Source organism: Aquarana catesbeiana, linkage group LG09 (genome assembly GCF_042186555.1).
Source record: "Aquarana catesbeiana isolate 2022-GZ linkage group LG09, ASM4218655v1, whole genome shotgun sequence".
In the NCBI taxonomy this organism is placed as follows: domain Eukaryota; kingdom Metazoa; phylum Chordata; class Amphibia; order Anura; family Ranidae; genus Aquarana; species Aquarana catesbeiana.
Window position 1 is genome coordinate 244,680,158 of NC_133332.1, and position 26,842 is coordinate 244,706,999.

Here is a 26,842-nt window from a genome sequence, read left to right on the forward strand (position 1 = left end):
TTCAGGAAGACAGCATTGTGTTTAACCTTTCCTTTCCCTTGCCCTGCGAGATCTTTACAGCAGCTGGATGGGCTGGTGAAGAAGCAGCCAGGTGGGCTGGTAGTTCCTGCAGGCAGTAGAGCTGGGATCATTGTCTACAGTGGAGTTGGAGATACTCCAGTATGCAGCCTACAATACATTGTGCTACTTTCTTAGGGACTGAGAGTTCCTAGTCCTTAAGGGGCTTTGCATGTTTGATTATCAAAGACTGTCAGTGTCCAGGAAGGAGGACAGTTTCAGGATCATGTACATAGGGAGGAAGATACACACCACCCAGTGGCAGTGCATCCATAAGGGCGCACGGGCGCTGCCCCCTCTTTACAGCCACCCCTCTATCACCAATACATAGATTCATTCATTACATGAATCTATCCATGGCCGCCGCTGCCACCTCCTATTCAGGCGCCCAGCCCCTTTTCGGGCACTGGGTGCCTGAATTACAGCAGCGGGGATTTTTTTTTAAGCACCTGATTAGAGCCATAGGCTCTAATAGGTGTCAAAAAAAGGTAAACAGCGAGTGCCATGCTTGGCGCTCGCAGTTCACTCAGCTGTGTTAGGAAAGTGAATGAATATTCGCTTTCTTAACACTGAACCGCCTCTCCCCCAATCAGGTGCTCAAGTCTGTTACCTGTCACCTGATTGGCTGAAATGACAGGTGCTGTGATTAGGCGCCTATCAGGCGTCCAATCATAGGAGAGGATGGGAGGAGAGGACGGAATAAGACATCGAGGACATGGAGGAAACCGCTCACCGCTGTCACCTGCTGCCCCACCGAGACAGGGTAAGTGCCAGGCAGATGGCGAGTGGGGGGGGCACAGTGGTGGCATTCGATGGGCACAGTGGCAGGGTTTTATGGGCACAGTGATGGCATTTGATGGGCACAGTGGCTGTGTTTGATGGCACAGTGGGAGCATTTGATGGCACAGTGGCTGCGTTTGATGAGCACAGTGGCCGCATTTGATGGCACAGTGGCTGCATTTGATGGGCACAGTGGCCGCATTTGATGGGCACAGTGGCCGCATTTGATGGGCACAGTGGCTGCATTTGATGGGCACAGTGGCTGCATTTGATGGGCACAGTGGCTGCATTTGATGGGCACAGTGGGATCATTTTATGGCACAGTGGCCACATTTGATGGCACAGTGGCTGCGTTTGATGGGCACAGTGAGGCTGCAATTGATGTCTTTTTTCAGCTTGTTTGCGCCCCCCCCAAAAATTTTGAGCACCAGCCGCCACTGACACCACTATTTTTTTGTGAAAAGGTGAGCTTAAACTATTATTCATAGTGACTTTATATACACTTTAACTCTGCATTTTGCTATATGTCCACAAGATGGTAGAATTTCCCTCTGCAAATGCATGCAAGCAGCAATTCTTTGCTTGTCCACTGCTGCTATTTCAAATTGTTCTTTTGCTTGGTGTTGACAATCTCTCCTCGCTGGGGGCGCTTGTCCAGCCGTTAAGGAGTGCAGTACACGGTGCTCCCCGCTGGGTGGAGCAGCTTTTCCCGGGAAGATTGAAGTGAGTGCGAGAAGAGCGGCTGGAGGAGATCCGGGGAGAGGAGTGCGGGGTCCGCCGTGTACCGGGGAGAGGAGTGCGGGGTCCGCCGTGTACCGGGGAGGTCTAAAGTGTACACTGAGCCCTGGAGACATGTGAGCGGCACAGAGAGCAGGTGGGTGTGTACAGGTGTATGATCTCTGTATATGGGGTGTACAGGTGTATGATCTGTATATAGGGTGTACAGGTGTATGATCTCTGTATATGGGGTGTACAGGTGTATGATCTCTGTATATGGGGTGTACAGGTGTATGATCTCTGTATATGGGGTGTACAGGTGTATGATCTCTGTATATGGGGTGTACAGGTGTATGATCTCTGTATATGGGGTGTACAGGTGTATGATCTCTGTATATGGGGTGTACAGGTGTATGATCTCTGTATATGGGGTGTACAGGTGTATGATCTCTGTATATGGGTGTACAGGTGTATGATCTCTGTATATGGGGTGTACAGGTGTATGATCTCTGTATATGGGGTGTACAGGTGTATGATGATCTGTATATGGGGTGTGTACAGTTCTATTTATATGTATATGGGGTGTATGTCTATTGTGTGTAGGGAGGGGGGGTTGGACATGTTTATGATATGTGTATGTGAGAGGTGGTCTGTTATATGTATATTGGGTATAAAGATCTATGGTATGTGTTTGGGGGGTCTATCCTATGTTGATAGGAGGTGTACAGATCTGTTATAAGTGTATGTGGTGGTCTATAATATGTATATGAGATGTACATGTCTATCATGTGTAAGGAGGTGGGGTCTATTATACATGTATGGGGTGTGTACTGTATATAGGAGGTGTACCTGTTATATGTATGGGGGGTGAACAGGTCTATTATACCTGTATAGATTGAGTGAGTATATGGGGATGGGGCACACAGGTTGCGTATATGGGGATGGGGGGGACAGGTTGAGTATATGGGGAAGGGGCGGACAGGTTGAGTATATGGGGCGGACAGGTTGAGTATATGGGGATGGGGGGGACAGGTTGAGTATATGGGGATGGGGCGGACAGGTTGAGTATATGGGGATGGGGCGGACAGGTTGAGTATATGGGGATGGGGCGGACAGGTTGAGTATATGGGGATGGGGCGGACAGGTTGAGTATATGGGGATGGGGCGGACAGGTTGAGTATATGGGGATGGGGCGGACAGGTTGAGTATATGGGGATGGGGCACACAGGTTGAGTATATGGGGATGGGGCACACAGGTTGAGTATATGGGGATGGGGGGGGGGGACAGGTTGAGTATAAGGGGGGACAGGTTGAGTATATGGGGATGGGGGGGACAGGTTGAGTATATGGGGATGGGGGGGACAGGTTGAGTATATGGGGGGGGGACAGGTTGAATATATGGGGATGGGGGGGGACAGGTTGAGTATATGGGGATGGGGGGGACAGGTTGAGTATATGGGGATGGGGGGGACAGGTTGAGTATATGGGGCGGACAGGTTGAGTATATGGGGATGGGGGGGATAGGTTGAGTATATGGGGATGGGGCACACAGGTTGAGTATATGGGGATGGGGCACACAGGTTGAGTATATGGGGATGGGGGGGGGGGACAGGTTGAGTATAAGGGGGGACAGGTTGAGTATATGGGGATGGGGGGGACAGGTTGAGTATATGGGGATGGGGGGGGACAGGTTGAGTATATGGGGATGGGGGGGACAGGTTGCGTATATGGGGATGGGGCGGACAGGTTGCGTATATGGGGATGGGGGGGACAGGTTGCGTATATGGGGATGGGGGGGACAGGTTGAGTATATGGGGATGGGGGGGGACAGGTTGAGTATATGGGGATGGGGGGGACAGGTTGAGTATATGGGGATGGGGGGGACAGGTTGAGTATATGGGGATGGGGCGGACAGGTTGAGTATATGGGGATGGGGCGGACAGGTTGAGTATATGGGGATGGGGCGGACAGGTTGAGTATATGGGGATGGGGCGGACAGGTTGAGTATATGGGGATGGGGCGGACAGGTTGAGTATATGGGGATGGGGGGGACAGGTTGAGTATATGGGGATGGGGGGGACAGGTTGAGTATATGGGGATGGGGCGGACAGGTTGAGTATATGGGGATGGGGCGGACAGGTTGAGTATATGGGGATGGGGCGGACAGGTTGAGTATATGGGGATGGGGCGGACAGGTTGAGTATATGGGGATGGGGCGGACAGGTTGAGTATATGGGGATGGGGCGGACAGGTTGAGTATATGGGGATGGGGGGGGCAGGTTGAGTATATGGGGATGGGGGGGGGGGCAGGTTGAGTATATGGGGGGGGACAGGTTGAATATATGGGGCGGACAGGTTGAATATATGGGGATGGGGGGGACAGGTTGAGTATATGGGGATGGGGGGGGGACAGGTTGAGTATATGGGGGGGGGACAGGTTGAGTATATGGGGGGGGGGACAGGTTGAGTATATGGGGATGGGGGGGGACAGGTTGAATATATGGGGATGGGGGGGACAGGTTGAGTATATGGGGATGGGGGGGACAGGTTGAGTATATGGGGGGGGGACAGGTTGAATATATGGGGATGGGGGGGGGCAGGTTGAGTATATGGGGAGGACTGGTTGAATATATGGGGATGGGGGGGGCAGGTTGAGTATATGGGGATGGGGGGGGACAGGTTGAGTATATGGGGAGGACAGGTTGAATATATGGGGGGGGGGGGGGCAGGTTGAATATATGGGGATGGGGCGGACAGGTTGGGTATATGGGGATGGGGCGGACAGGTTGAGTATATGGGGATGGGGCGGACAGGTTGAGTATATGGGGATGGGGCGGACAGGTTGAGTATATGGGGATGGGGCGGACAGGTTGAGTATATGGGGATGGGGCGGACAGGTTGAGTATATGGGGATGGGGCGGACAGGTTGAGTATATGGGGCGGACAGGTTGAGTATATGGGGGGGACAGGTTGAGTATATGGGGATGGGGGGGCAGGTTGAGTATATGGGGATGGGGGGGGGGCAGGTTGAGTATATGGGGAGGACAGGTTGAGTATATGGGGATGGGGGGCAGGTTGAGTATATGGGGGGGGGCAGGTTGAATATATGGGGATGGGGGGGACAGGTTGAGTATATGGGGATGGGGCGCACAGGTTGAGTATATGGGGATGGGGCGCACAGGTTGAGTATATGGGGATGGGGCGGACAGGTTGAGTATATGGGGATGGGGCACACAGGTTGAGTATATGGGGATGGGGGGGGGGGGACAGGTTGAGTATAAGGGGGGACAGGTTGAGTATATGGGGATGGGGGGGACAGGTTGAGTATATGGGGATGGGGGGGACAGGTTGAGTATATGGGGCGGACAGGTTGAGTATATGGGGATGGGGGGGATAGGTTGAGTATATGGGGATGGGGCACACAGGTTGAGTATATGGGGATGGGGGGGGGGGGGACAGGTTGAGTATATGGGGATGGGGGGGACAGGTTGAGTATATGGGGATGGGGGGGACAGGTTGAGTATATGGGGATGGGGGGGATAGGTTGCGTATATGGGGATGGGGCGGACAGGTTGCGTATATGGGGATGGGGGGGGACAGGTTGAGTATATGGGGATGGGGGGGACAGGTTGAGTATATGGGGATGGGGGGGACAGGTTGAGTATATGGGGATGGGGCGGACAGGTTGAGTATATGGGGATGGGGCGGACAGGTTGAGTATATGGGGATGGGGGGGGGGCAGGTTGAGTATATGGGGATGGGGGGGACAGGTTGAGTATATGGGGATGGGGGGGACAGGTTGAGTATATGGGGATGGGGGGGATAGGTTGCGTATATGGGGATGGGGCGGACAGGTTGCGTATATGGGGATGGGGGGGACAGGTTGAGTATATGGGGATGGGGGGGACAGGTTGAGTATATGGGGATGGGGCGGACAGGTTGAGTATATGGGGATGGGGCGGACAGGTTGAGTATATGGGGATGGGGCGGACAGGTTGAGTATATGGGGATGGGGGGGGGGGCAGGTTGAGTATATGGGGATGGGGGGGGCAGGTTGAGTATATGGGGATGGGGGGGGGGGGCAGGTTGAGTATATGGGGGGGGACAGGTTGAATATATGGGGATGGGGGGGGACAGGTTGAGTATATGGGGATGGGGGGGGACAGGTTGAGTATATGGGGGGGGGAACAGGTTGAATATATGGGGATGGGGGGGCAGGTTGAGTATATGGGGATGGGGGGGGCAGGTTGAGTATATGGGGAGGACAGGTTGAGTATATGGGGATGGGGGGGACAGGTTGAGTATATGGGGATGGGGGGGACAGGTTGAGTATATGGGGATGGGGGGGACAGGTTGAGTATATGGGGATGGGGGGGACAGGTTGAGTATATGGGGATGGGGGGGACAGGTTGAGTATATGGGGATGGGGCACACAGGTTGAGTATATGGGGATGGGGCACACAGGTTGAGTATATGGGGATGGGGCACACAGGTTGAGTATATGGGGATGGGGCACACAGGTTGAGTATATGGGGATGGGGCACACAGGTTGAGTATATGGGGATGGGGCACACAGGTTGAGTATATGGGGATGGGGCACACAGGTTGAGTATATGGGGATGGGGATGGGGCGGACAGGTTGAGTATATGGGGATGGGGATGGGGCGGACAGGTTGAGTATATGGGGATGGGGCGGACAGGTTGAGTATATGGGGGGGACAGGTTGAGTATATGGGGATGGGGGGGGACAGGTTGAGTATATGGGGGGGGACAGGTTGAATATATGGGGATGGGGGGGGCAGGTTGAGTATATGGGGAGGACAGGTTGAGTATATGGGGGGGACAGGTTGAATATATGGGGGGGGCAGGTTGAATATATGGGGATGGGGGGGACAGGTTGAGTATATGGGGATGGGGGGGACAGGTTGAGTATATGGGGATGGGGGGGACAGGTTGAGTATATGGGGATGGGGCGGACAGGTTGAGTATATGGGGATGGGGGGGACAGGTTGAGTATATGGGGATGGGGGGGACAGGTTGAGTATATGGGGATGGGGGGGACAGGTTGAGTATATGGGGATGGGGCGGACAGGTTGAGTATATGGGGATGGGGCGGACAGGTTGAGTATATGGGGATGGGGCGGACAGGTTGAGTATATGGGGATGGGGCGGACAGGTTGAGTATATGGGGATGGGCGGACAGGTTGAGTATATGGGGATGGGGCGGACAGGTTGAGTATATGGGGATGGGGCGGACAGGTTGAGTATATGGGGGGGACAGGTTGAGTATATGGGGATGGGGGGGGGACAGGTTGAGTATATGGGGGGGGACAGGTTGAATATATGGGGATGGGGGGGCAGGTTGAGTATATGGGGATGGGGGGGGGCAGGTTGAGTATATGGGGAGGACAGGTTGAGTATATGGGGGGGGACAGGTTGAATATATGGGGATGGGGGGGCAGGTTGAGTATATGGGGATGGGGGGGGCAGGTTGAGTATATGGGGAGGACAGGTTGAGTATATGGGGATGGGGCGGACAGGTTGAGTATATGGGGATGGGGCGGACAGGTTGAGTATATGGGGATGGGGCGGACAGGTTGAGTATATGGGGATGGGGCGGACAGGTTGAGTATATGGGGATGGGGGGGGGACAGGTTGAATATATGGGGATGGGGGGGGGGACAGGTTAAATATATGGGGATGGGGGGGACAGGTTGAGTATATGGGGATGGGGCGCACAGGTTGAGTATATGGGGATGGGGCGCACAGGTTGAGTATATGGGGATGGGGCGCACAGGTTGAGTATATGGGGATGGGGCGCACAGGTTGAGTATATGGGGATGGGGCGCACAGGTTGAGTATATGGGGATGGGGGGGGGGACAGGTTGAATATATGGGGATGGGGGGGGGGACAGGTTGAATATATGGGGATGGGGGGGGGGACAGGTTGAATATATGGGGATGGGGGGGACAGGTTGAATATATGGGGATGGGGGGGGGACAGGTTGAATATATGGGGATGGGGGGGGGGACAGGTTGAATATATGGGGATGGGGGGGGACAGGTTGAATATATGGGGATGGGGGGGGACAGGTTGAATATATGGGGATGGGGGGGGGACAGGTTGAATATATGGGGATGGGGCGGACGGGTTGAGTATATGGGGATGGGGGGGGAGGGGACAGGTTGAATATATGGGGATGGGGGGGGGGACAGGTTAAATATATGGGGATGGGGGGGACAGGTTGAGTATATGGGGATGGGGGGGACAGGTTGAGTATATGGGGATGGGGCGCACAGGTTGAGTATATGGGGATGGGGCGCACAGGTTGAGTATATGGGGATGGGGCGCACAGGTTGAGTATATGGGGATGGGGCGCACAGGTTGAGTATATGGGGATGGGGCGCACAGGTTGAGTATATGGGGATGGGGCGCACAGGTTGAGTATATGGGGATGGGGCGGACAGGTTGAGTATATGGGGATGGGGGGGGGACAGGTTGAATATATGGGGATGGGGGGGGGGACAGGTTGAATATATGGGGATGGGGGGGGGGACAGGTTGAATATATGGGGATGGGGGGGGGGACAGGTTGAATATATGGGGATGGGGGGGGGACAGGTTGAATATATGGGGATGGGGGGGGGACAGGTTGAATATATGGGGATGGGGGGGGGGACAGGTTGAATATATGGGGATGGGGGGGGGACAGGTTGAATATATGGGGATGGGGGGGGGACAGGTTGAATATATGGGGATGGGGGGGACAGGTTGAATATATGGGGATGGGGGGGGGGACAGGTTGAATATATGGGGATGGGGCGGACGGGTTGAGTATATGGGGATGGGGGGGGAGGGGACAGGTTGAATATATGGGGATGGGGGGGGGGACAGGTTAAATATATGGGGATGGGGGGGACAGGTTGAGTATATGGGGATGGGGCGCACAGGTTGAGTATATGGGGATGGGGCGCACAGGTTGAGTATATGGGGATGGGGCGCACAGGTTGAGTATATGGGGATGGGGGGGGGACAGGTTGAGTATATGGGGATGGGGGGGGGACAGGTTGAATATATGGGGATGGGGGGGGGGACAGGTTGAATATATGGGGATGGGGGGGGGGGACAGGTTGAATATATGGGGATGGGGGGGGGACAGGTTGAATATATGGGGATGGGGGGGGGACAGGTTGAATATATGGGGATGGGGGGGGGGCAGGTTGAATATATGGGGATGGGGGGGGGGCAGGTTGAATATATGGGGATGGGGGGGGGGACAGGTTGAATATATGGGGATGGGGGGGGGGGACAGGTTGAATATATGGGGATGGGGGGGGGGGGGACAGGTTGAATATATGGGGATGGGGGGGACAGGTTGAATATATGGGGATGGGGGGGGGGACAGGTTGAATATATGGGGATGGGGCGGACGGGTTGAGTATATGGGGATGGGGGGGGAGGGGACAGGTTGAATATATGGGGATGGGGGGGGACAGGTTGAGTATATGGGGATGGGGGGGGGGGACAGGTTGAATATATGGGGATGGGGGGGGGGACAGGTTGAATATATGGGGATGGGGCGGACGGGTTGAGTATATGGGGATGGGGGGGGGGGGACAGGTTGAATATATGGGGATGGGGGGGGGGGGACAGGTTGAATATATGGGGATGGGGGGGGGGGGGGGGACAGGTTGAATATATGGGGATGGGGCGGACGGGTTGAGTATATGGGGATGGGGGGGGGAGGGGACAGGTTGAATATATGGGGATGGGGGGGGGACAGGTTGAGTATATGGGGCGGACAGGTCAATGGGATATGTGTATGGGGGGGGAGGTCTATTATATGTATATAGGAGGTGTACCGATTATGTGTATATGTTGTATAGGTCTGTCATATGTGGACGGTTGGATAGGGGTGTACCTGCTGTCTGGGGGAGGGACAATCTCTGGCAGGTATGGTGTGTACAGAATATTTGTCCCATAGGATCTCTATGGTGATTTGCGTACATGTGTGTTTTAGGGGATAAGAAGTTATTTGGAATGTTCCCATTTCTGTCCTTGTACATCAGAGGAACGTCTTGTGTGTAAAGATTGTGTACAATGAAGCCTCGGTGACCCATTTTCAGGAGATGTGGGTGCTGGTCGCCCTCCCGCTGTCACTACTCTTAGGGCTACAAGGCAATTATAATCCCTGGTCACTAAATCTACAAACCCAAAATGTAAGGTATTGCAGTGTGTAGCAGTCATTGGGCTGATGTCAGATGGGCGATTCTACTAGCAGAGTCAAATTGCCAGCTGTAGGAACACTAAAGAGGCTTCTGATCTGTCTGTATGAAATAGCGCCCCCTATAGCCAGATGCGTCAAGATGTCACTCTGTTGCTGACCTGATTGTTGCTTAAGGGCACAGCATTGTTGACAATATCACTGGATATTTTCTGTACTTGATGAAAATGTTCTTGGTCTAAAAAAAAAGAAAACGAATGCGGCCACCACACTTCAGGACTGGTATGCTTAAATATATTAAATTTTTATCTTTGGGTTCAGTGGCACATTAACCCCTTACTGGCAGTCGCCTGAATAGGCTGGAGCTACCCAGGAGATCTGTTTGTATCCCAATGACATTCAGTGGGAATGGATCACTAGGAGTAGCCAGCGATCACTGAACTATTGGAATGAATGGCTGCCTATGGAGTAAGCTACACAAGTAGCATGTCCCGTATATTGTGGAGTGATTTGTTCCAGATGAATGGGGCATTGTGTGGTCATACCAGACTATCCTACGTGATTCTTGTGTTTCCTACCCCATAGGAGGCATTTGTTTAGCAATCATTTGATACATCTAGAGATTTTAGTCAGATTCGGTAGTCTATTCGGGTGAAATGGTAAAATCTTTGTAGCAAGAGATTAAAATGACCCGCGTAGCCCTATCAGGGTAGGAAAAGCAGGCGACAGCTAAATGGGGGGGCCCAGATGACAGGGGCCCCTTGCTGATTATGTCTGCCACTATCTATCTGAGAGGGGGACACATTGGCATCATGACCCAGTTGGACCTGAAATCTAATAATGGATTAGTCACAACTGGGCTAATGGTGCATCTAAAGCCAAAAGTTTTGGATAAAGTAGGACAGTGCTAGTACCCCGGTGAGGTTTGTACTGCTGATTGGCCCTCCCTTGGAGAGATTTCCCCTCACTAGTTCCCCTGTTAACTGTAATCTTTGGGAGAGAGGGCGATGGGGAAAATATTGCAGTTATCAATAGAACAGGAAGTGAGGGGAAATCTCCCAATGGAGACACATTCTGGTGATCACAATCTATCCCAGTGATAGCGAACCTTGGCACTCCAGATGTTTTCAAACTACATTTCCCATGATGCTCAACTACACTGCAGAGTGCACGAGCATCATGGGAAATGTAGTTCAAAAACATCTGGGGTGCCAAGGTTCGCCATCACTGATCTATCCATTAGGAAAATTATTCTCTCAAACTTCCTGTTTCCCCAGGATGGGAAGTGAAGCAAAATCTCCCCAATGAAACCCACAGAGCAAAAAAAATCAAATAAATCTCATAAGGGTTCTAATCATCCCCTTTATGTCCAAAAAGTAAAACATTTTTGGCTTACAATATACTATTATAAAAGTACACTCCTTTAAAAGGTGGATATTTGCCCCCCCCCATAATTTGCTGTGTGTTGTCTAGTGTGAAAGGTCACCTGTGATCTCCTGAGATATTATTATGCTGACATCTCCAAATAAATTGTGCGTTGAGTTGGCTGCAGTACAAACGTATTGGTGGTCGTATTCCTTCCCTGCTATGTCCAAATCAAGAAAAAGTTTTTCCTGAAGTTGGACTTGTGCCAGTTAACCTCCTGTTACAGATTTGATTATCATTTGCAATTTAGGATCTTTTAAAGCACACTGACCCACAAAAAAGCAATTACAATTCTCATTAACAGTAATTAGGTCAGCTAAATATATGTAATTGGTTGTCATGAGCTGCTGTAGCACCTTGTGTGTCAGAGCCGATGTCGGGTCTGGCTTGTAAGAGGAAGATGCTGGAGGGAAAACTGTTCTTCGTTTTGGCAGGGAAGGGTTAGAACTATTGTTGTGTTTTTTTTTTTTCTCTTGTGGAGATTTCTCTTTACTTCCCATCCTGGAGGTACAACAGGAAGTAAAAGGAAATATCCCCAAAGTGAGAAGAAATCATCTCTTACCCTAGGTTCACATTGCGTTTTTCATGCATGCAGTTTTCCTGCCTTTTGTGTTTTTTTTTTTTTCCCTTCCTGTAAATAGCAGGTTGTTTAGGAGTAGCCAGCTACTGTGTCCTTAACAACCGACGAGTCATCAGCTGTCAGCAGGATTCCCCGCTGACAGCTGAATGTAAAAGAATTTCTGACAATAAAATACTCGGGGGGGTAGACGGTGTGCATCCCCCCCAAAATCCATACTAAGCCCTTTGGGTCTGCTATGATTGTTAAAGAAAACCCCACGGCAACATAAAATAAAAAAATGCAGTGGGGTCTGCCCCAAAATCCATACCAGACCCTTATCTGAGTATGCAGGTCAGGAAAGGGAGGGGTCAACCAACCCCCCAAACCCCCCCCCCCCCCCCCCCCCCGAAACCATACCAGGCCACATGCCTCCAACAAAGCAACACCCATGTTGAGGGCATGTGGCCCGTCTCTTTCCTGACCTACTGGGCTGCATGCTCAGATAAGGGTCTGGTATGGATTTTGGGGGAGGCCCCCCACGCCATTTTTTTTTACATTTTGGTGTGCGGTTACCCTCAAAATCCATACCAGACCCAAAGGGCCTGGTATGGATTGGGAGACCCCACGCTGTTTTTTTTTTTTTCCCCCAATGATTTTTTTGCTGGCAATTTTTTTTTTTAATGTACTGCAGTGCATTTCTGCAGACTGCAAAACACACTAAAGAACACATAGGCAGGAACCTAGGATTAGGGCCCTTTCACACTATGTGCAGTGACTTTTCTGCTCTGGATCAACCAGGGTGGATTTGATTTAAATCACAATTTTAAATTACTAGTAAAAAGGCTTGATTTAAATCAACTCCATTTAAATCATAATTTTTAAAGAGCAACTGTCATCTCTGTCCCACAGTGGCTCCTCCTCTGACCCGCTTGTTACTCACTGACAGTCCCATTCACTTTAATGGGATGGCTGGTACACAACAAGGGGAGGGATGTGGCGGCAGCAGGTGAGTGGATGCCCGCTAACAGGCGCTGCCATGATGGATGTGAAATGACAGGTGCTCTTTAAATGTAAGGACTTATTCCTGCTGGTAGTTAGAATCTTTAATATTTGAGAACAAAATGAAGGTTTCCAATTTAGAATAATAAGCTGTCAGGTAAGTAAAACAGCGATATCAGAACCAATTCAGTCATACAGTTTGTAGTGTACATAGATTTGCAAAACAATGGGATAAAGGACTATTCCTGAACTTTGTTTTATCCCATGATTACTGTGACAATGTGTGAATGCATCAATGCAGTGCATTTTATCTCAGTTTGGATTCATTGAATGCTACATAACTTAGCTCAATTTCATGCTGAATAAACTATCTTTAGATGGATTTTTACTCCAAAAGCATTTTATGAAAATAAATTTGATAAAAAAAAAAAAAAAAAAAAAAAAATAAGATTTTTTTTTTTTTTTAAATCATTGATTTATATCCACCCTGGGATCAACATAGGCCACTGTAAGCACACATAGAGAACAACGGAGCCGTATTTACACCACAGCGCTGTGTAGACGTGCTTTGCATTGCGCTTTGTTCAATAATAAAAAATACACAATAACGCCTGCGCTTAGATTTTTAATATGCAGCATAGATAAACGCAACTGAAAGTAAAGAAATGAGATTTCAACCCTGCCAGGCGCCAGTACTTTCAAAACGGATGACGTTAAAAAGCATGCCATCGTGCAAGAAAACGCATACGCACATCAATGCACATGCGTTTTCAGTGCGTTTTTCTGTGTGATAATGGTGTGCCCGGGCTCTTAGACTAGGTTCACACTAGCCAAAGAATTTTATGCTGCAGGCTAGCAGAGTGCCGCCTCTGGCTGGGGGTTGTGTGCTGTGCGTTTTCGTACTGCTTGTTTTTTTTCCCCCAACTTTAAAGTGTCAGATCGCATCCCTGCAATGGAAATCCACACAGCTGCTGCTCCCAATGTGACATTTGGGCAGGTGTACGTTCCCCCCGTATTACTGATTGTTACACAGCTGTGAGAATTGTTCCATAGACTACAATGCACCCGTGATCAAATCACTAAAAAAGTGGTATTTACTTCTAAGAGGCCCTACAGAGACTGATCAGATATTATATAAGACCTGTGCATTGTTCTCAGGTCACATGTATGGAGTACGTGTGTACAATTGTAGACTATACATGTGACAGCCGCCCATCTCACCTCACAGCATTACTCATTTATGGATATATAATTTGTTGTACTAAAATGACATCCTTGTAAAATACTAATGTAACTTGTTAACCTGGACCTAGACGGCTCACTAATGTTGAAGATTGAAGGTTTGATATCCACAGTGGCTGCCACGGGCCTAAGGACACATGCCATGATATATACAAGCGGCATGTGACAGATCCAAGCATTACCTACAACAACTGGGGTTTGTAAAGTTTAATTACCCAGTAATAGGAAAAATGTGTGAGCATGCTGGAAAATCTCAGTGACCATGTGTCAGTCGTTCAGGTGTAAGGGTTGTTTTTTTTTTTTTTTTTTTTTTTTTTTTTTTTTTAACAGAAAAGGTGTAAAGTTTTTTTTCTAATAGTACATTCTTCTGTTTTTATATTGGCTTTTTGTTATTCCCTGTGCATCAGCAGTCCGACTGGGAGAGGAGAGGCTGGTGCTGTCAACCAATTATGTGTTACCGCATTGTACGGTGCTGTGAATGTAATAAATGCAGCTTGCTGAATGAGGGAGAGATCACAGAGATTACCTCATCTGTGAGCTGTTGTAGCCTCATCTCCAGTCTGTTTTGACCAAGCTGTATTGCTGTAAATGGTCAGGACCTGGCTATGGGGTCTAATAGGTTTATCTAAATTAGAAAACTGGCTAAAGATATATATATATATATATATATATATATATATATATATATATATATATATATCTCTATCTTTAGCCAGTTTTCTAATTTAGATATATATATTTTCTATTCTCACAAAAGTGAGTACATCCCTCACATTTTTGTAAACAATGACACTTTGCTACAATGTAAAGTAGTGAGTGTACAGCTTGTATAACAGCGTAAATTTGCTGTCCCCTCAAAATAACTCAACGCACAGCCATTAATGTCTAAACCGCTGGCAACAAAAGTGAGTAGTAATCGATTAATTTCATAATCGATTAGTTGTTTCAGCCCTAATTAGTAGGTAGCGTCTGTAAACCAAGGGGTTACTAGTAAGCCTGGGTTGTTTATGCCAAATTCTGATCCGGGGATTGAAGTGCCACACCAGAGGGTAAGAATCCAGCGTGATGTTTAATCCAAGCATTAATGGAGTATAGCACATTTTGGGGGGGCCTACATCGCCCCCTTCATTGGGCCTAAAAAGGTTTAAATAAAATAAATTGTAGAAATGTATTTTACTTGCTTCCAGCTTAGTGTCAGTCATATTTTAGCCCCGATGAAGGTCGGACCCCCAAAACACGCTGGATGCCATACCCCATTAATACTTGAAATAATCTTCTTTTGGGATTCTTACCCTTTGGTGTTGCACTTCAATCTCCAGATCAGAGGAATATCATGGCTCTGGGGATCATGCCTGCAGCTGTCAACTTTGTAACTTCTTTATGGAACTTGTAGTTCCACAACAACTAAAGCGATGAGGTTGCCTAGCCCTGCGTTATGCGGTCGTGTTGTGTCTTTGATGGTTCATCTGCTTGTTGGTGGTCGGTGGTATATGAGCGATACAGGTTTTGTCCTGAGCCCTTCAATAGCCTAGCGGAGCACATACCACCGTAGCCCAGAAAACCTCCCTCTTCCCCCCAGGGCTCTAGGATATAATTGAATACAGTTCCTAATTATTTTATCTTATTATATCTCCTTGTTGGATCCAGTTTCCAGATCTGGGTTTATTAGTCTGAGCTGGCGGCGGTGGCGTCGTTCTTTCCTTTTAATACAGAGAACTTTAAATATCTTTTGTCAGGTGACTCAACCTGTTCTGGAGCTCGCGCTTCCCCGGCAGGTTCTTCCGACCTTCTATCATCATATATTATTATATAGAACCGTTTTACGAGGGATGGCTGGATACAGACAGGAATTTCATACTACCTTGTTTAGTGAAATATGCCAAGAATGCTCTGTAACTACACATATTATAAATTATATCTGTCAGCTGCATGGAGTGTGCAGCTATTTTCTATGCTGGATAAATAGGGAGCCTGTCAGTGCAATAAAATGGTGACATGGGTGAGGCATTATATGACCAGGCTTTGATACGGGGTTGTATGAAAACAGAGATTAGTGGACTTGCTGTGTAAACCTGCTCCATAGATACATCATTCAATTGAACTAAAACCAGGCATACATAGATCGAAATTCAGTTGTATATATTATATACACTTTTGGGAGGAGCTCCGCTTTAACGTACATATAATCAAAAATTATATATATCTAATTTTTTTATTATACTTTAAAGCGGAGTTCCACCCAAAAGTGCATATACACACACATTTCATGTGTGTGTGTACATACATACATACATGTATATTAAATAAATATATATATATATATAAAATATATTTTTTATACATTTTTTTGAATACATGTATGTTAAAGCAGAATTCCACCCAAATGTGGAATCTCCGCTTATATGCTTCCTCAACCCCCCACCCCCATTTGGCACCCTTCAGAGGGGGAATGGGGACCTGTTTTTGACAGGTACCCTTCCCCACTTCCAGGGGACAGCACCGCAGTGCCGTTCCTTGGAAATTCAGCCCCTCCTCCTCCTCCTCCCTCCACCGTCGGGCCAGTTGGGAAGCTCAAGCGCGCTTCGCGCTAGCGCAGTAGGAGCCGAAAAGCTTTACTGCCAGTTTCCCTTGCCTTGAATGGCGGCACCCGAGAGCAGTTTCGACAATCGGCTTTGGGTGTCGACATCGCGGGAACCCAGGACAGGTATATATTTTTTTTTCTGAAAGCAAAAGCCCTAGAGAAACTAATGGTGGTTGTTACAATTTTTTTATGTCTCACAATATTGGTACAGCGGTTTATCAAATGCAAATTTTTAGGAAAAGATGCACTTTTAATGACTTTTAGTGAACACAAACACAATATAATACCCATTTTTGGTAAAATATAAAAGGTGATGTTCTGCTGAGTGAATAGATACCGCACATGTCCTGCTTTAAAAATGCCTGTGGAATGGCGCCAACAAACTACGGGACCTAAAAATCTCCATAGGCATTTGTGTGGTGCCATCACCGTTTGCATTTGCATGTGGGATCTACATAAACTTTATTTCTATCATAAGGGATGAACAACATCCCTTGTTGTATCATGGGCAGTGTCAGGTACTCTTTACTGAGAGATCTGGGGTCTATTAGACCACATGTAGAAAGGGAAGTGCAGCTCCGAGGTCGGGGGGGGGGGGGGGGGTGTAACCATCCAAATCCAAGCAACACAGACCGCCTGAGACAGGCGATGGAGGGCCGAACCCGCCAAAAAAACATGCCATGTCTCATGGCCTCCCTCTAACCCTCCAATACTACTACCGGTGCCGAGATGTGGGTGGGCACAATGTTTGTCTGGGGCCATGCCTCCTTTGTCGATGCCTGTCAAGTGTTGCACTCGCCCACATCCTAGGAACAGTAGTTACATAGTAGGTGTGGTCAAAAAAAGACACAAGTCCATCAAGTCCAACCTATGTGTGTGATTTTATATGTCAGTATTACATTGTATATCCCTGTATGTTGTGGTCGTTCAGGTGCTTATCTAATAGTTTTTTGAAACTATCGATGCTCCCCGCTGAGACCACCGCCTGTGGAAGAGAATTCCACATCCTTGCTGCTCTTACAGTAAAGAACCCTCTACGTAGTTTAAGGTTAAACCTCTTTTCTTCTAATTTTAATGAGTGGCCACAAGTTTTATTAAACTCCCAAAAAAGTTTTATCCCTATTGTGGGGTCACCAGTACAGTATTTGTAAATTTAAATCATATCCCCTCTCAAGCGTCTCTTCTTCAGAGAGAATAAGTTCAGTGCTCACAACCTTTCCTCATAACTAAGATCCTCCAGACCCTTTATTAGCTTTGTTGCCCTTCTTTGTACTCTCTCTCCATATCCAGTACATCCTTCCTGAGGACTGGTGCCCAGAACTGGACAGCATACTCCAGGTGCGGCCGGACCAGAGTCTTGTAGAGCGGGAGAATTATTTTTTTTATCTCTGGAATGGATCCCCTTTTTAATACATGCCAGTATTCTGTTTGCTTTGTTAGCAGCAGCTTGGCATTGCATGTAGTAACATTGGAGACTTAGAAGGAGGTCGTGAGACTCTGCTGGTGGCATGCTTTTTGGCAGGACCAGGTCTCCATCACCCAGCCCACTGATTTGGCGGTCTGTGTTGCTTGGATTTGGATGTTACCCCCCCTACCGCAGAGCTTCCCTTCCTACATTTAGACCCCTTACACACAGAGCGGGCTCCATTGGAGTCTGCCAGCTCAGCTGAGAATTTGTCCTCTGATCCCCACTAGTGTTGGGGGAACTGTTAAGCCCAAACAAAAGTTTGGCCTGAAAATTGCCAGTTTGGCGAACACCCGAATTTGCGGGGCACTCTGCAGGATGTTCGCGCTGCACAGTGCATTCTGAGTCCTGATTGGGCAAAGCTTTGCCTTATCAGGGCACAGTGAAAGCTGGTTGTTAAGAAGCGGGGCTGGGAAGCCTGCCGCTGCGTTCTTAACCAATGAGTCATCAGCTGTCAATGGGCTTCTCCGCTGACAGCTGAAAAGGGGGAAAAAAAAAAGAAAAACATTGCCGGCAGTATAAAAAAGTGAGGGAAAAAAAACGGCAAGGGGATTCCCCCCTCCCCCAATCCATACCAGGCCCTTTGGGTCTGGTATGGATTTTAAGGGGAACTCCACGACACAATAAAAAAAAACAAAAAAAAACAGTAAAAAAAAAACAAAAACAGCGTGGTGCCCCCCCCCAATACTTCAAACATTTAAAATGCAAATCAATTTTATAACTTTTTTGAAATGCGTTTTTTATGGATATTTTTATTTTTCTGTGTCTCACTGTTAAAATAAACCTACCATTTAAATTATAGACTGATCATTTCTTTGTCAGTGGGAAAACATACAAAATCAGCAGGGGTTCAAATACTTTTTTCCCTCACTGTACTAGTACATTGTACTGTGGCAAGTGGTTAAAGTGACACTAAACTCGGGTACAAAAAACCAAAAAAAAAAACACCCGTTGCTTGCCGCCTCCTCCAAATTCCTTTTTTTTTTTTTTTTTTCGATGGACTATAGGATTTGTAGTGTTCATAGAGCAGTGTACATGTCCTCAAATAACATGCACTGCTTGCTCCAAACAAATGTAAGCAATTAGGGAAAAGGAGAGGTTCAGGAGCGTATAGGAGAGCCGGTCACAATCTCCTGTCATGCGAATTGAATGTGGAGAAACCCGCATCCAATTCGCATAGGTGTGAACCCAGTCTCCGTGTCACTTTAAGCGACTCTTTTGAAGTTTGCATGTTTTATAGTAAATTTGTGGTCGGACTATGCACATTCAAGTACTTGGTGCTTAGGTCTATGGCTGATCAGGGCTGTACACTACCCAGATCGGGGCATTTCTGTGGCAGGTATGGCCAGGTGTTTATGATCAGCCGCAGACAGGATTCCTGTACAAATCTATAACCGGTCGTTGACATGTACAGTGCCTTGAAAAAGTATTCATACCCCTTTAAATGTTCCACATTTTGTCATGTTACAACCAAAAACATGTATGTATTTTTATTGGGATTTTATGTGATAGACCAACACAAAGTGGCACATAATTGTGAAATGGAAGGAAAATAAGAAATGGTTTTCAAAAGTTTTTACAAATAAATATGTGAAAAGTGTGGCGTACATTTGTATTCAGCCCCCCCTGAGTTAATACTTTGTAGAACCCCCTTTCTCTACAATAACAGCTGCAAGTCTTTTTGGGGATGTCTCTACCAGCTTTGCACATCTAGAGAGTGACATTTTTGCCCATTCTTCTTTGCAAAATTAGCTCAAGCTCTGTCAGATCGAATGGAGAGCGTCTGTGAACAGCAATTTTCATATTCTGCCACAGATTCTCAGTTAGAATGGTCCAGTCAATGTCCAGACCCAAATCCAACACATGAATATGCATTGATCTAAACCAGGGGTCTCAAACTGGTGGCCCACCAGCTGTTGGGAAACTACAAGTCCCATGAGGCATTGCAAGGCTGACAGTTACAAGCATGACTCCCACAGGCAGAGGCATGATGGGACTTGTAGTTTCGCAACAGCTGGAGGGCTGCCAGTTTGAGACCCCTTATCTAAACCATTCCATTGTAGCTCTAGCTGTATGTTTAGGGTCGTTGTCCTGCTGGAAGGTGAACCTCCACACCAGTTAACAGGTTTTCTTCTAATATTGCCATGTATTTGGCTCCATCCATCTTCCCATAAACTCTGACCAGCTTCCCTGTCCCTGCTGAAGAAAAGCATCTCCACAACATGATGCTGCCACCACCATGTTTCACAGTGGGGATGGTGTGTTCAGAGTGATGTGTAGTGTTCATTTTCCACCACACATATTGTTGTTGTTTTAGGCCAAAAAGTTCAATTTTGGTCTCATCTGCGCAAAGCACCTTCTTGCACATGTTTGCTGTGTCTCCCACAGGGCTTCTTACAAACGGGAATTCTTATGGCTTTCTTTCAACAATGACTTTCTTCTTGCCACTCTTCCATAAAGGCCAGATTTGTAGAGCGCATGATTAATAGTTGTCCTGTGGACAGATTCTCCCACCTGAGCTGTGGATCTCTGCAGCTCCTCCAGTGTTACCATGGGCCCCTTGGCTACTTCTCTGATTAATGCTCTCCTTGCCCGACCTGTCAGTTTAGGTGGACGGCCATGTCTTGGTAGGTTTGCAGTTGTGCCATACTCTTTCCATTTTCGGATGATGGATTGAACAGTACTCTGTAAGATCTTCAAAGCTTGGGGATATTGTTTTATATTTATAACCTAACCCTGCTTTAAACTTCTCCACAACTTTATCCCTGACCTGTCTGGTGTGTTTCTTGGCCTTCATGATGCTGTTTATTCATGAAGGTTCTCTAACAAACCTTTGAGGGCTTTACAGAACAGCTGTATTTAGTTATACTGAGATGAAATTACACACAGGTGGACTCTATTTACTAATTAGGTAACTTCTGAAGGCAATTGGTTCCACTAGATTTTAGTTAGGGGTATCAGAGTAAAGGGAGCTGAATACATAGGCACGCCACACTTTTCACATATTTATTTATAAAAAAAAAAAAAAATTGCAAAAACCATTTATCATTTTCCTTCCACCTCACAATTATGTGCCACTTTGTGTTGGTCTATCACATAAAATACCAATAAAATACATTTACGTTTTTGGTTGTAACGTGACAAAATGTGGAAAATTTCAAGGGGTATGAATACTTTTTCAAGGCACTGTAATCGCACATGGAACAATTCCTTGTGGTCAGGGATAGATCTGTGCCCCTGTAGGCAAAGGGGAGCTTATCCATACCGAACAGCAGGTAATTGCTCCATGTGCGATTTACATGCGGATGGTGTTGGACACTGATCAGAATCCCCCGTCTTAGAAATGCACTGATCTGGGTGGTTGTACGGTCCTATTGGACTGTGTGAAGCCCCCATCTGTTCTGAACAAGCTTTAAATAAACGTTAGGTTTGCTAAAGCACAGGGTATTATAAACCATTGCCTTCTGTTACAATCTGCTGAATCTTTAGAGCTAAACTCTGGGCATACGGCTTAATTGCACAGTTGAAATTTTGCATTTATACACCTCTGCCAGACAGTACAGCCAGGTGGGTGAAATGTTCTCTGCTAGGGTTTTTCTTTTTTAACTATATACTTGCCTTTTTTGAGTCTTATCCTAGCTGTGGGCAGGCCTACATGAGGCAGCAAGTAATTCTAACCTGATGCCAGCACTGCACTTTGATTCATTACATAGTGAATGAAGGATGCCATGATATCTCCAAAGGGGTAGGCCCTTGACACCCTGAATTCATAGGATGTCCTTCAACTTGGAGGTGTAAGGATACCATGTTGTAAAGAGAACAGCTCAAGATTGAAAGTGATTTTTTTTTTTTTTTTTTTTTTTTTTTGATGGGGCTCAGTTTTATTTAAAGGAAGAAGAAAAAATTGCTTGCAGTTTTCCTTTAAGAAATACAGGTTCTGCCTTTTCACCTGCAGCCTGCTGATTGGACAATGAAGGAGCAAAAACACACAAATTAATCATCTGTTCACTCTGCTCTCTCCTTCTGTCAGCATGTGAATGCATCATAACCTAAATGGCTTCTTGTATCTCCAGAGGTAGTTATTGTATTATTGGCTTCATGACATTCATTGTAAATTTGTGAGCATTGAAACTTATGCTGTTTTCTCACCAAGACTGTATCTAGTTTGTGATATAAGTATATCTTTTTTCTATTTTTCTTTAATAAAAATGTATTAAACAAAAAATAACCTGATTGGCTGCTAGTGCTGCGCCTCCCTCTCCCAGTTTATGTACTGCTTTGGTAGATATAACAGGAGGCATCAAAACAGATTTGGGTACTTATGCTGTTGGCTGCATGTACGCATAGAGTCAATATATTTTTTTTTTTTTTTTTTTTTAGGAATACTTAAGTGTGTGTGTGTGTGTGTGTGTGTGTGTGTTTTTTTTTTCTCCTAATCTACCTACCCAGAGTTTGGCTTTAAGGCTCCATTCACATAAGTGCGTCTCCAAAGTCGCACAATTTCCAGTGCGACTTATGGTAGCGATTTTGATCCGACTTTACATTCTATGGATCAAAAGTCGCACCAAGGTAGTGCAGGCACCTTTTCAAAGTCGCTGCGACTTTAAGTCCCACCAATTTGAATGGGTGTTATTGAAAAGAATAGGGGGCGCGATGTAATGCGACTTTGATGCACAAGTGTGAATGGAGCCTCAGGGTCCTTTTAGCCTATCGTGTTGCGGTAATGCAGCAAAACACGTGTTTTGGTGCAATTTCTTTTGATTGCACTGCAGCACATGATAGCACATTGCGTTTTAAATTTCTAGGTTATATGCAATTTTTTTTTTTTTTTTTGCATATTTTGGTGCCTTGGCAACGCATTATTTGCAACATTATGCAAATTAAGGCACCTTAAAAATCTAAATGGGTCCTAAAACCTCTTCTCCGTGAACCTTTCTCTTTTAAGGCTGTTTATTAGGAAGAGTTAATATATAAGGTGTGGTTGTATTGAGGTGGAGGTAGCGTTGGACAGTGGCGCTTTGTATGTCGCACAGTGGCTGGATGTTGTCCCGGACTGTTTGAGTCAGCGGTGCCCAGTAACAGGAAGAAATTCCAGGAAATGACGATCCGTCTGCTAAGTTTTCCCAAAGCTGCGTTTTCTGTTTTTTCCTCTTCCCTTCTCTCCGGCTTGTAATGTCCCGTCTTGTGTTCCTCCTCCAGCTAGGACAATGAATCAGGAGGACTCTAAAGTTCCACTTTAATTTCCTGACTATCCAGGCGGTGTATGTGTACTTTTCCCCAGGGTGGTGCAGGTGTCTCTCCCCTCAGTCTCTACTTCCGTGAGTCATGTTTCACAAGTTACCTTTCTAGGTGCCGGCAGCTCGGACTTAACCCTTTGCGCTCTCTTTCCACAGGCCAGTCTCAGGATGGAGTTCAGGAACGGGGGGCCACAGCTGCTGGATCCCGGCTTCCAACAGCAGCTGGAGGACTCCAGAGAGCAGCTGAAGAGAGAGATCCAGAGGGAGCTGAAGATTAAAGAGGGGGCGGAGAACCTGCGCAAGGTGTCCACCGACAAGAAACATCAGAGCCATGTAGAGAGCCAGCTGAAGACCTCCAACCGCCGCTTACAGGAGCTGCACCACCAACTGCAGGATCTTAACGGGAGGATCGTCATTATGGAGAAGGATGCCAAAGCAGGTACCGGCGGTGGGTTGTGGGTGAACAGAAGACTGTCCACTGTCATGGCCAACCTATCGTTCTGAGAATGCCAGGTGCCTGGCTGTCGGGCTAATCCTAGCTCATAAATCAGGAATCCTCATTTCACTCCTGCTTTTTAATCTATAAGCTCATTTTGGGCTAGCAAAAATGCTGAAGCCAGAGACAGCCAGGCATCTAGCTTTTCAGAAGGAGGGCTGTCCAATTATTCTTCTCACTACAGGTGTCCTTCAAAGAGGCTCTGTCTTCATCCTAAAGGAAACCTGTGTGAGATGCATCAGACAGAAGCTGTTGTTCTCTGACTTCAGTGCTGCATCTCTGCTCTTGGCTAACAAGGCCAGACCTGCAGTGATTGATGTCGCTACCCAGGAACCAGAATACAACCCAGGAGAGAGAATGGAGCAGAAGGCTACCTATATTGATATCTGGGACATCATCCCTTTAGGACAGAGGTAGGTAAACTCTGGCCCCCAGTAGTTGTGGAACTACAAGTCCCATGAGACATTGCAGGTCTGCCATCCACTAGAGGTGCGCATCTTCACTGGTCTCACGATTCGATTATCTGGTCAACGATTTGATTCCGCGATGCATTACGATTACCGACGAGCTTCCACTTCCGCTTGGGCCGCCTTGCGGCCCTTCCTCCCTGCAATCTTCTGGGACACATCACAGGTCCCAAAAGATTGCCCGGCCATTCAGGACAGCGCAGTAAGACATGCACACCCTGCTGTGAAGCTGCAAGCTGTCACAGCCAGATGGCCACAGTAGTATTGCCCGCCGTGGACAGGCGGGGGAGAAAAGGGAGGGTTTGGGTGGCCACGTCGCTGGATTGTGGGACAGGTGAGTGTCTGTCTTTTTTTTTAATTAAAAGTCAGAAGATACACTTTTTTTTTTTTTTTTTTTTTTTTTTTGTAGCTGCTGACTTTTAATAAACAAAAAATTGACTGGAACTCCGCTTTGAATTAAAAATACCCTAAGGCCCCTTTCACACTGGGGCGGTGGGGGCATAGGCGGTAAAACAGCGCTATCTTTAGCGCTGTTTTACTGTCGTTTTTGCGGCGGTATTCGGCTGCTAGCGGTGCGGTTAAAGGGATAAAACAGCTCGTACAGCGCGGCTATAGCTGCGGTATTGCCGCGGTATAGCCGCGCTGTCCCATTGATTTCAATGGGCAGGAGCGGTTTAGGAGCGGTGAACAACCCGCTCCTTCACCGCTCCAAAGATGCGGCTGACAGGACTTTTTTTACCGTCCTGCCAGCGCACCGCTTCAGTGTGAAAGCCCTCGGGGCTGAACAAACAGCGGAAGCTGTTTAGGGGCGGTTTGCAGGCGGTATTTTTAGCGCAATAACGCCTGCAAACCGCCCCAGTGTGAAAGGGGCCTAACTCCCTTAACCACTTCAGCCCCGGAAGATTTGGCTGCTGAATGACCGGGCCATTTTTTGCGATTCAGCACTGCGTCGCTTTGACAATTGCGCGGTTGTGCAGCGCTGCACCCAAACAGTCCTTTTTTTCCCACAAATAGAGCTTTCTTTTGGTGGTATTTGATCGACTCTGCAGTTTTTATTTTTTGCGCTATAAACAAAAAAACAGTGACAATTTTGAAAAAGAACACAATATTTTGTACTTTTTGCTATAATAAATATCCCCAATTTATTTTTAAAAAGCAAATTTTTTTTTTCTCAGTTTAGGCCAATTATGTATTCTTTTACATATTTTTGGTAAAAAAATTTTGCAATAGGTGTATATTGATTGGTTTGCGTAAAAGTTATAGCACCTACAAAATAGGGAATAGATTTATAGTGCTTTTATTATTATTATTATTATCATTATTTTTTTTTTTTTTACTAGTAATGGCGGCGATCTGTGTTTTTTTTTTTTTTTTTTTTTTTTTTTTTTTATCGGGACTGCGACATTATGGTGGACACATCTAACACTTTTGACACATTTTTGGGACCATTGGCATTTATACAGCAATCAGTGCTATAAAAATGCACTGATTACTGTAAAAATTTCACTGGCAGGGAATGGGGTTAACACTAGGGGGCGATCAAGGGGATAACTATGTTCCCTAGGTGTGTTTCTAACTGTAGGGGGAGGGGGCTGACCTAGAGGAAATGACAGATCGTGGTTCCTAGCTATTAGGAACTCACGATCGGTCACTCCTCCCAGAACAGGCATTTGTGTGTTTACACACACACACGTCCCTTTTTTGCCTCTTGTGCCCACGATCGCTCGTGGCCGGCGGTCATCACGACCACGAGCATTGGCGCCCCCCGATGTGACTGCCCGGCCCACCTCTCTGCTCTCACGTCTCGCCTGACGTCAGCGGGGAATTCTCAGCCCCACCTGACTCTCTTCTCATCCAATAGCTACAGTCCGCCCGCGGGCGGGGCTGAGAATTCTCAGCTGACGTCAGGAGAGACGTGAGATGAGAGAGGCGGGCTGGGCAGTCACATGAGTGGCATGTATTGTACACACACAACACAGGATTGATTTAACAATACGATCAGAGCGCTCTCCCAGGAGGGGCGGGGCAAGTCGGAATGACGTCACCCGGCAATCGATTTTTACGGTCGCATGCATCGATGCCGCATCGGGGACACCAGCATCGAGATGCATCGATTAATTTCAGCACCCCTACCATCCACAAGCATGTCCCCTATGGGCATAAAGGGACTTGTAGTTCCTCAACAGCTGGAGGGCTGAAAGTTGCCTACCCCTGCTTTAGGAGCTGCCAATGTTTAAGGCTTTTCCTGGTCAGCTGCTTCCTCGGTGCAAACGACTGCTTGAAGTCAGAACCAGGATGACCGCTACTGGGCTGCCGTCCTGATTCTGACTTCACTACCTAGTGAGTCTCTGACCAGCGACAAGCATGCAGGAGAGCAGCTTGGACTTCACTGACTACATGCTTTTTCAATGTATGACTGCACCTTTGGTTTCTACTCACCTGTTACCGATCCAGGGAGATATTGCTGACTACAGCCACACTTGTCAGTGTTCCTGCATATGTACTTTGTACTTGCAATCTTCTGAGTATGAACTCCGTAGGAATAAAAAGAGTGCAGAGCGCATCTGCAGGCCCATTTTGCCAAGTGGTTGTG

The 26,842-nt window shown here is 47.4% G+C and overlaps 1 protein-coding gene across 3 annotated transcripts in view; it reads left to right on the plus strand.

Annotated features, from left to right (window-relative positions):
• The first annotated feature begins 1,536 nt into the window (after positions 1 to 1,536).
• Positions 1,537 to 26,842, plus strand: part of PKN3 (protein kinase N3) — a 101,335-nt gene continuing 76,029 nt past the window's right edge. Inside the window, exons 1-2 of one of the 3 annotated variants that reach the window (XM_073600081.1) lie at positions 1,537 to 1,711; positions 23,443 to 23,725. In XM_073600081.1, coding sequence (XP_073456182.1) covers positions 23,455 to 23,725 — 271 coding nt within the window. In that variant the 5' untranslated portion in view covers positions 1,537 to 1,711; positions 23,443 to 23,454. Of the gene's footprint in view, positions 1,712 to 23,076; positions 23,368 to 23,442; positions 23,726 to 26,842 lie in introns of those variants that run through there. The other 2 variants (XM_073600083.1, XM_073600082.1) reach the window with 2 other exon arrangements.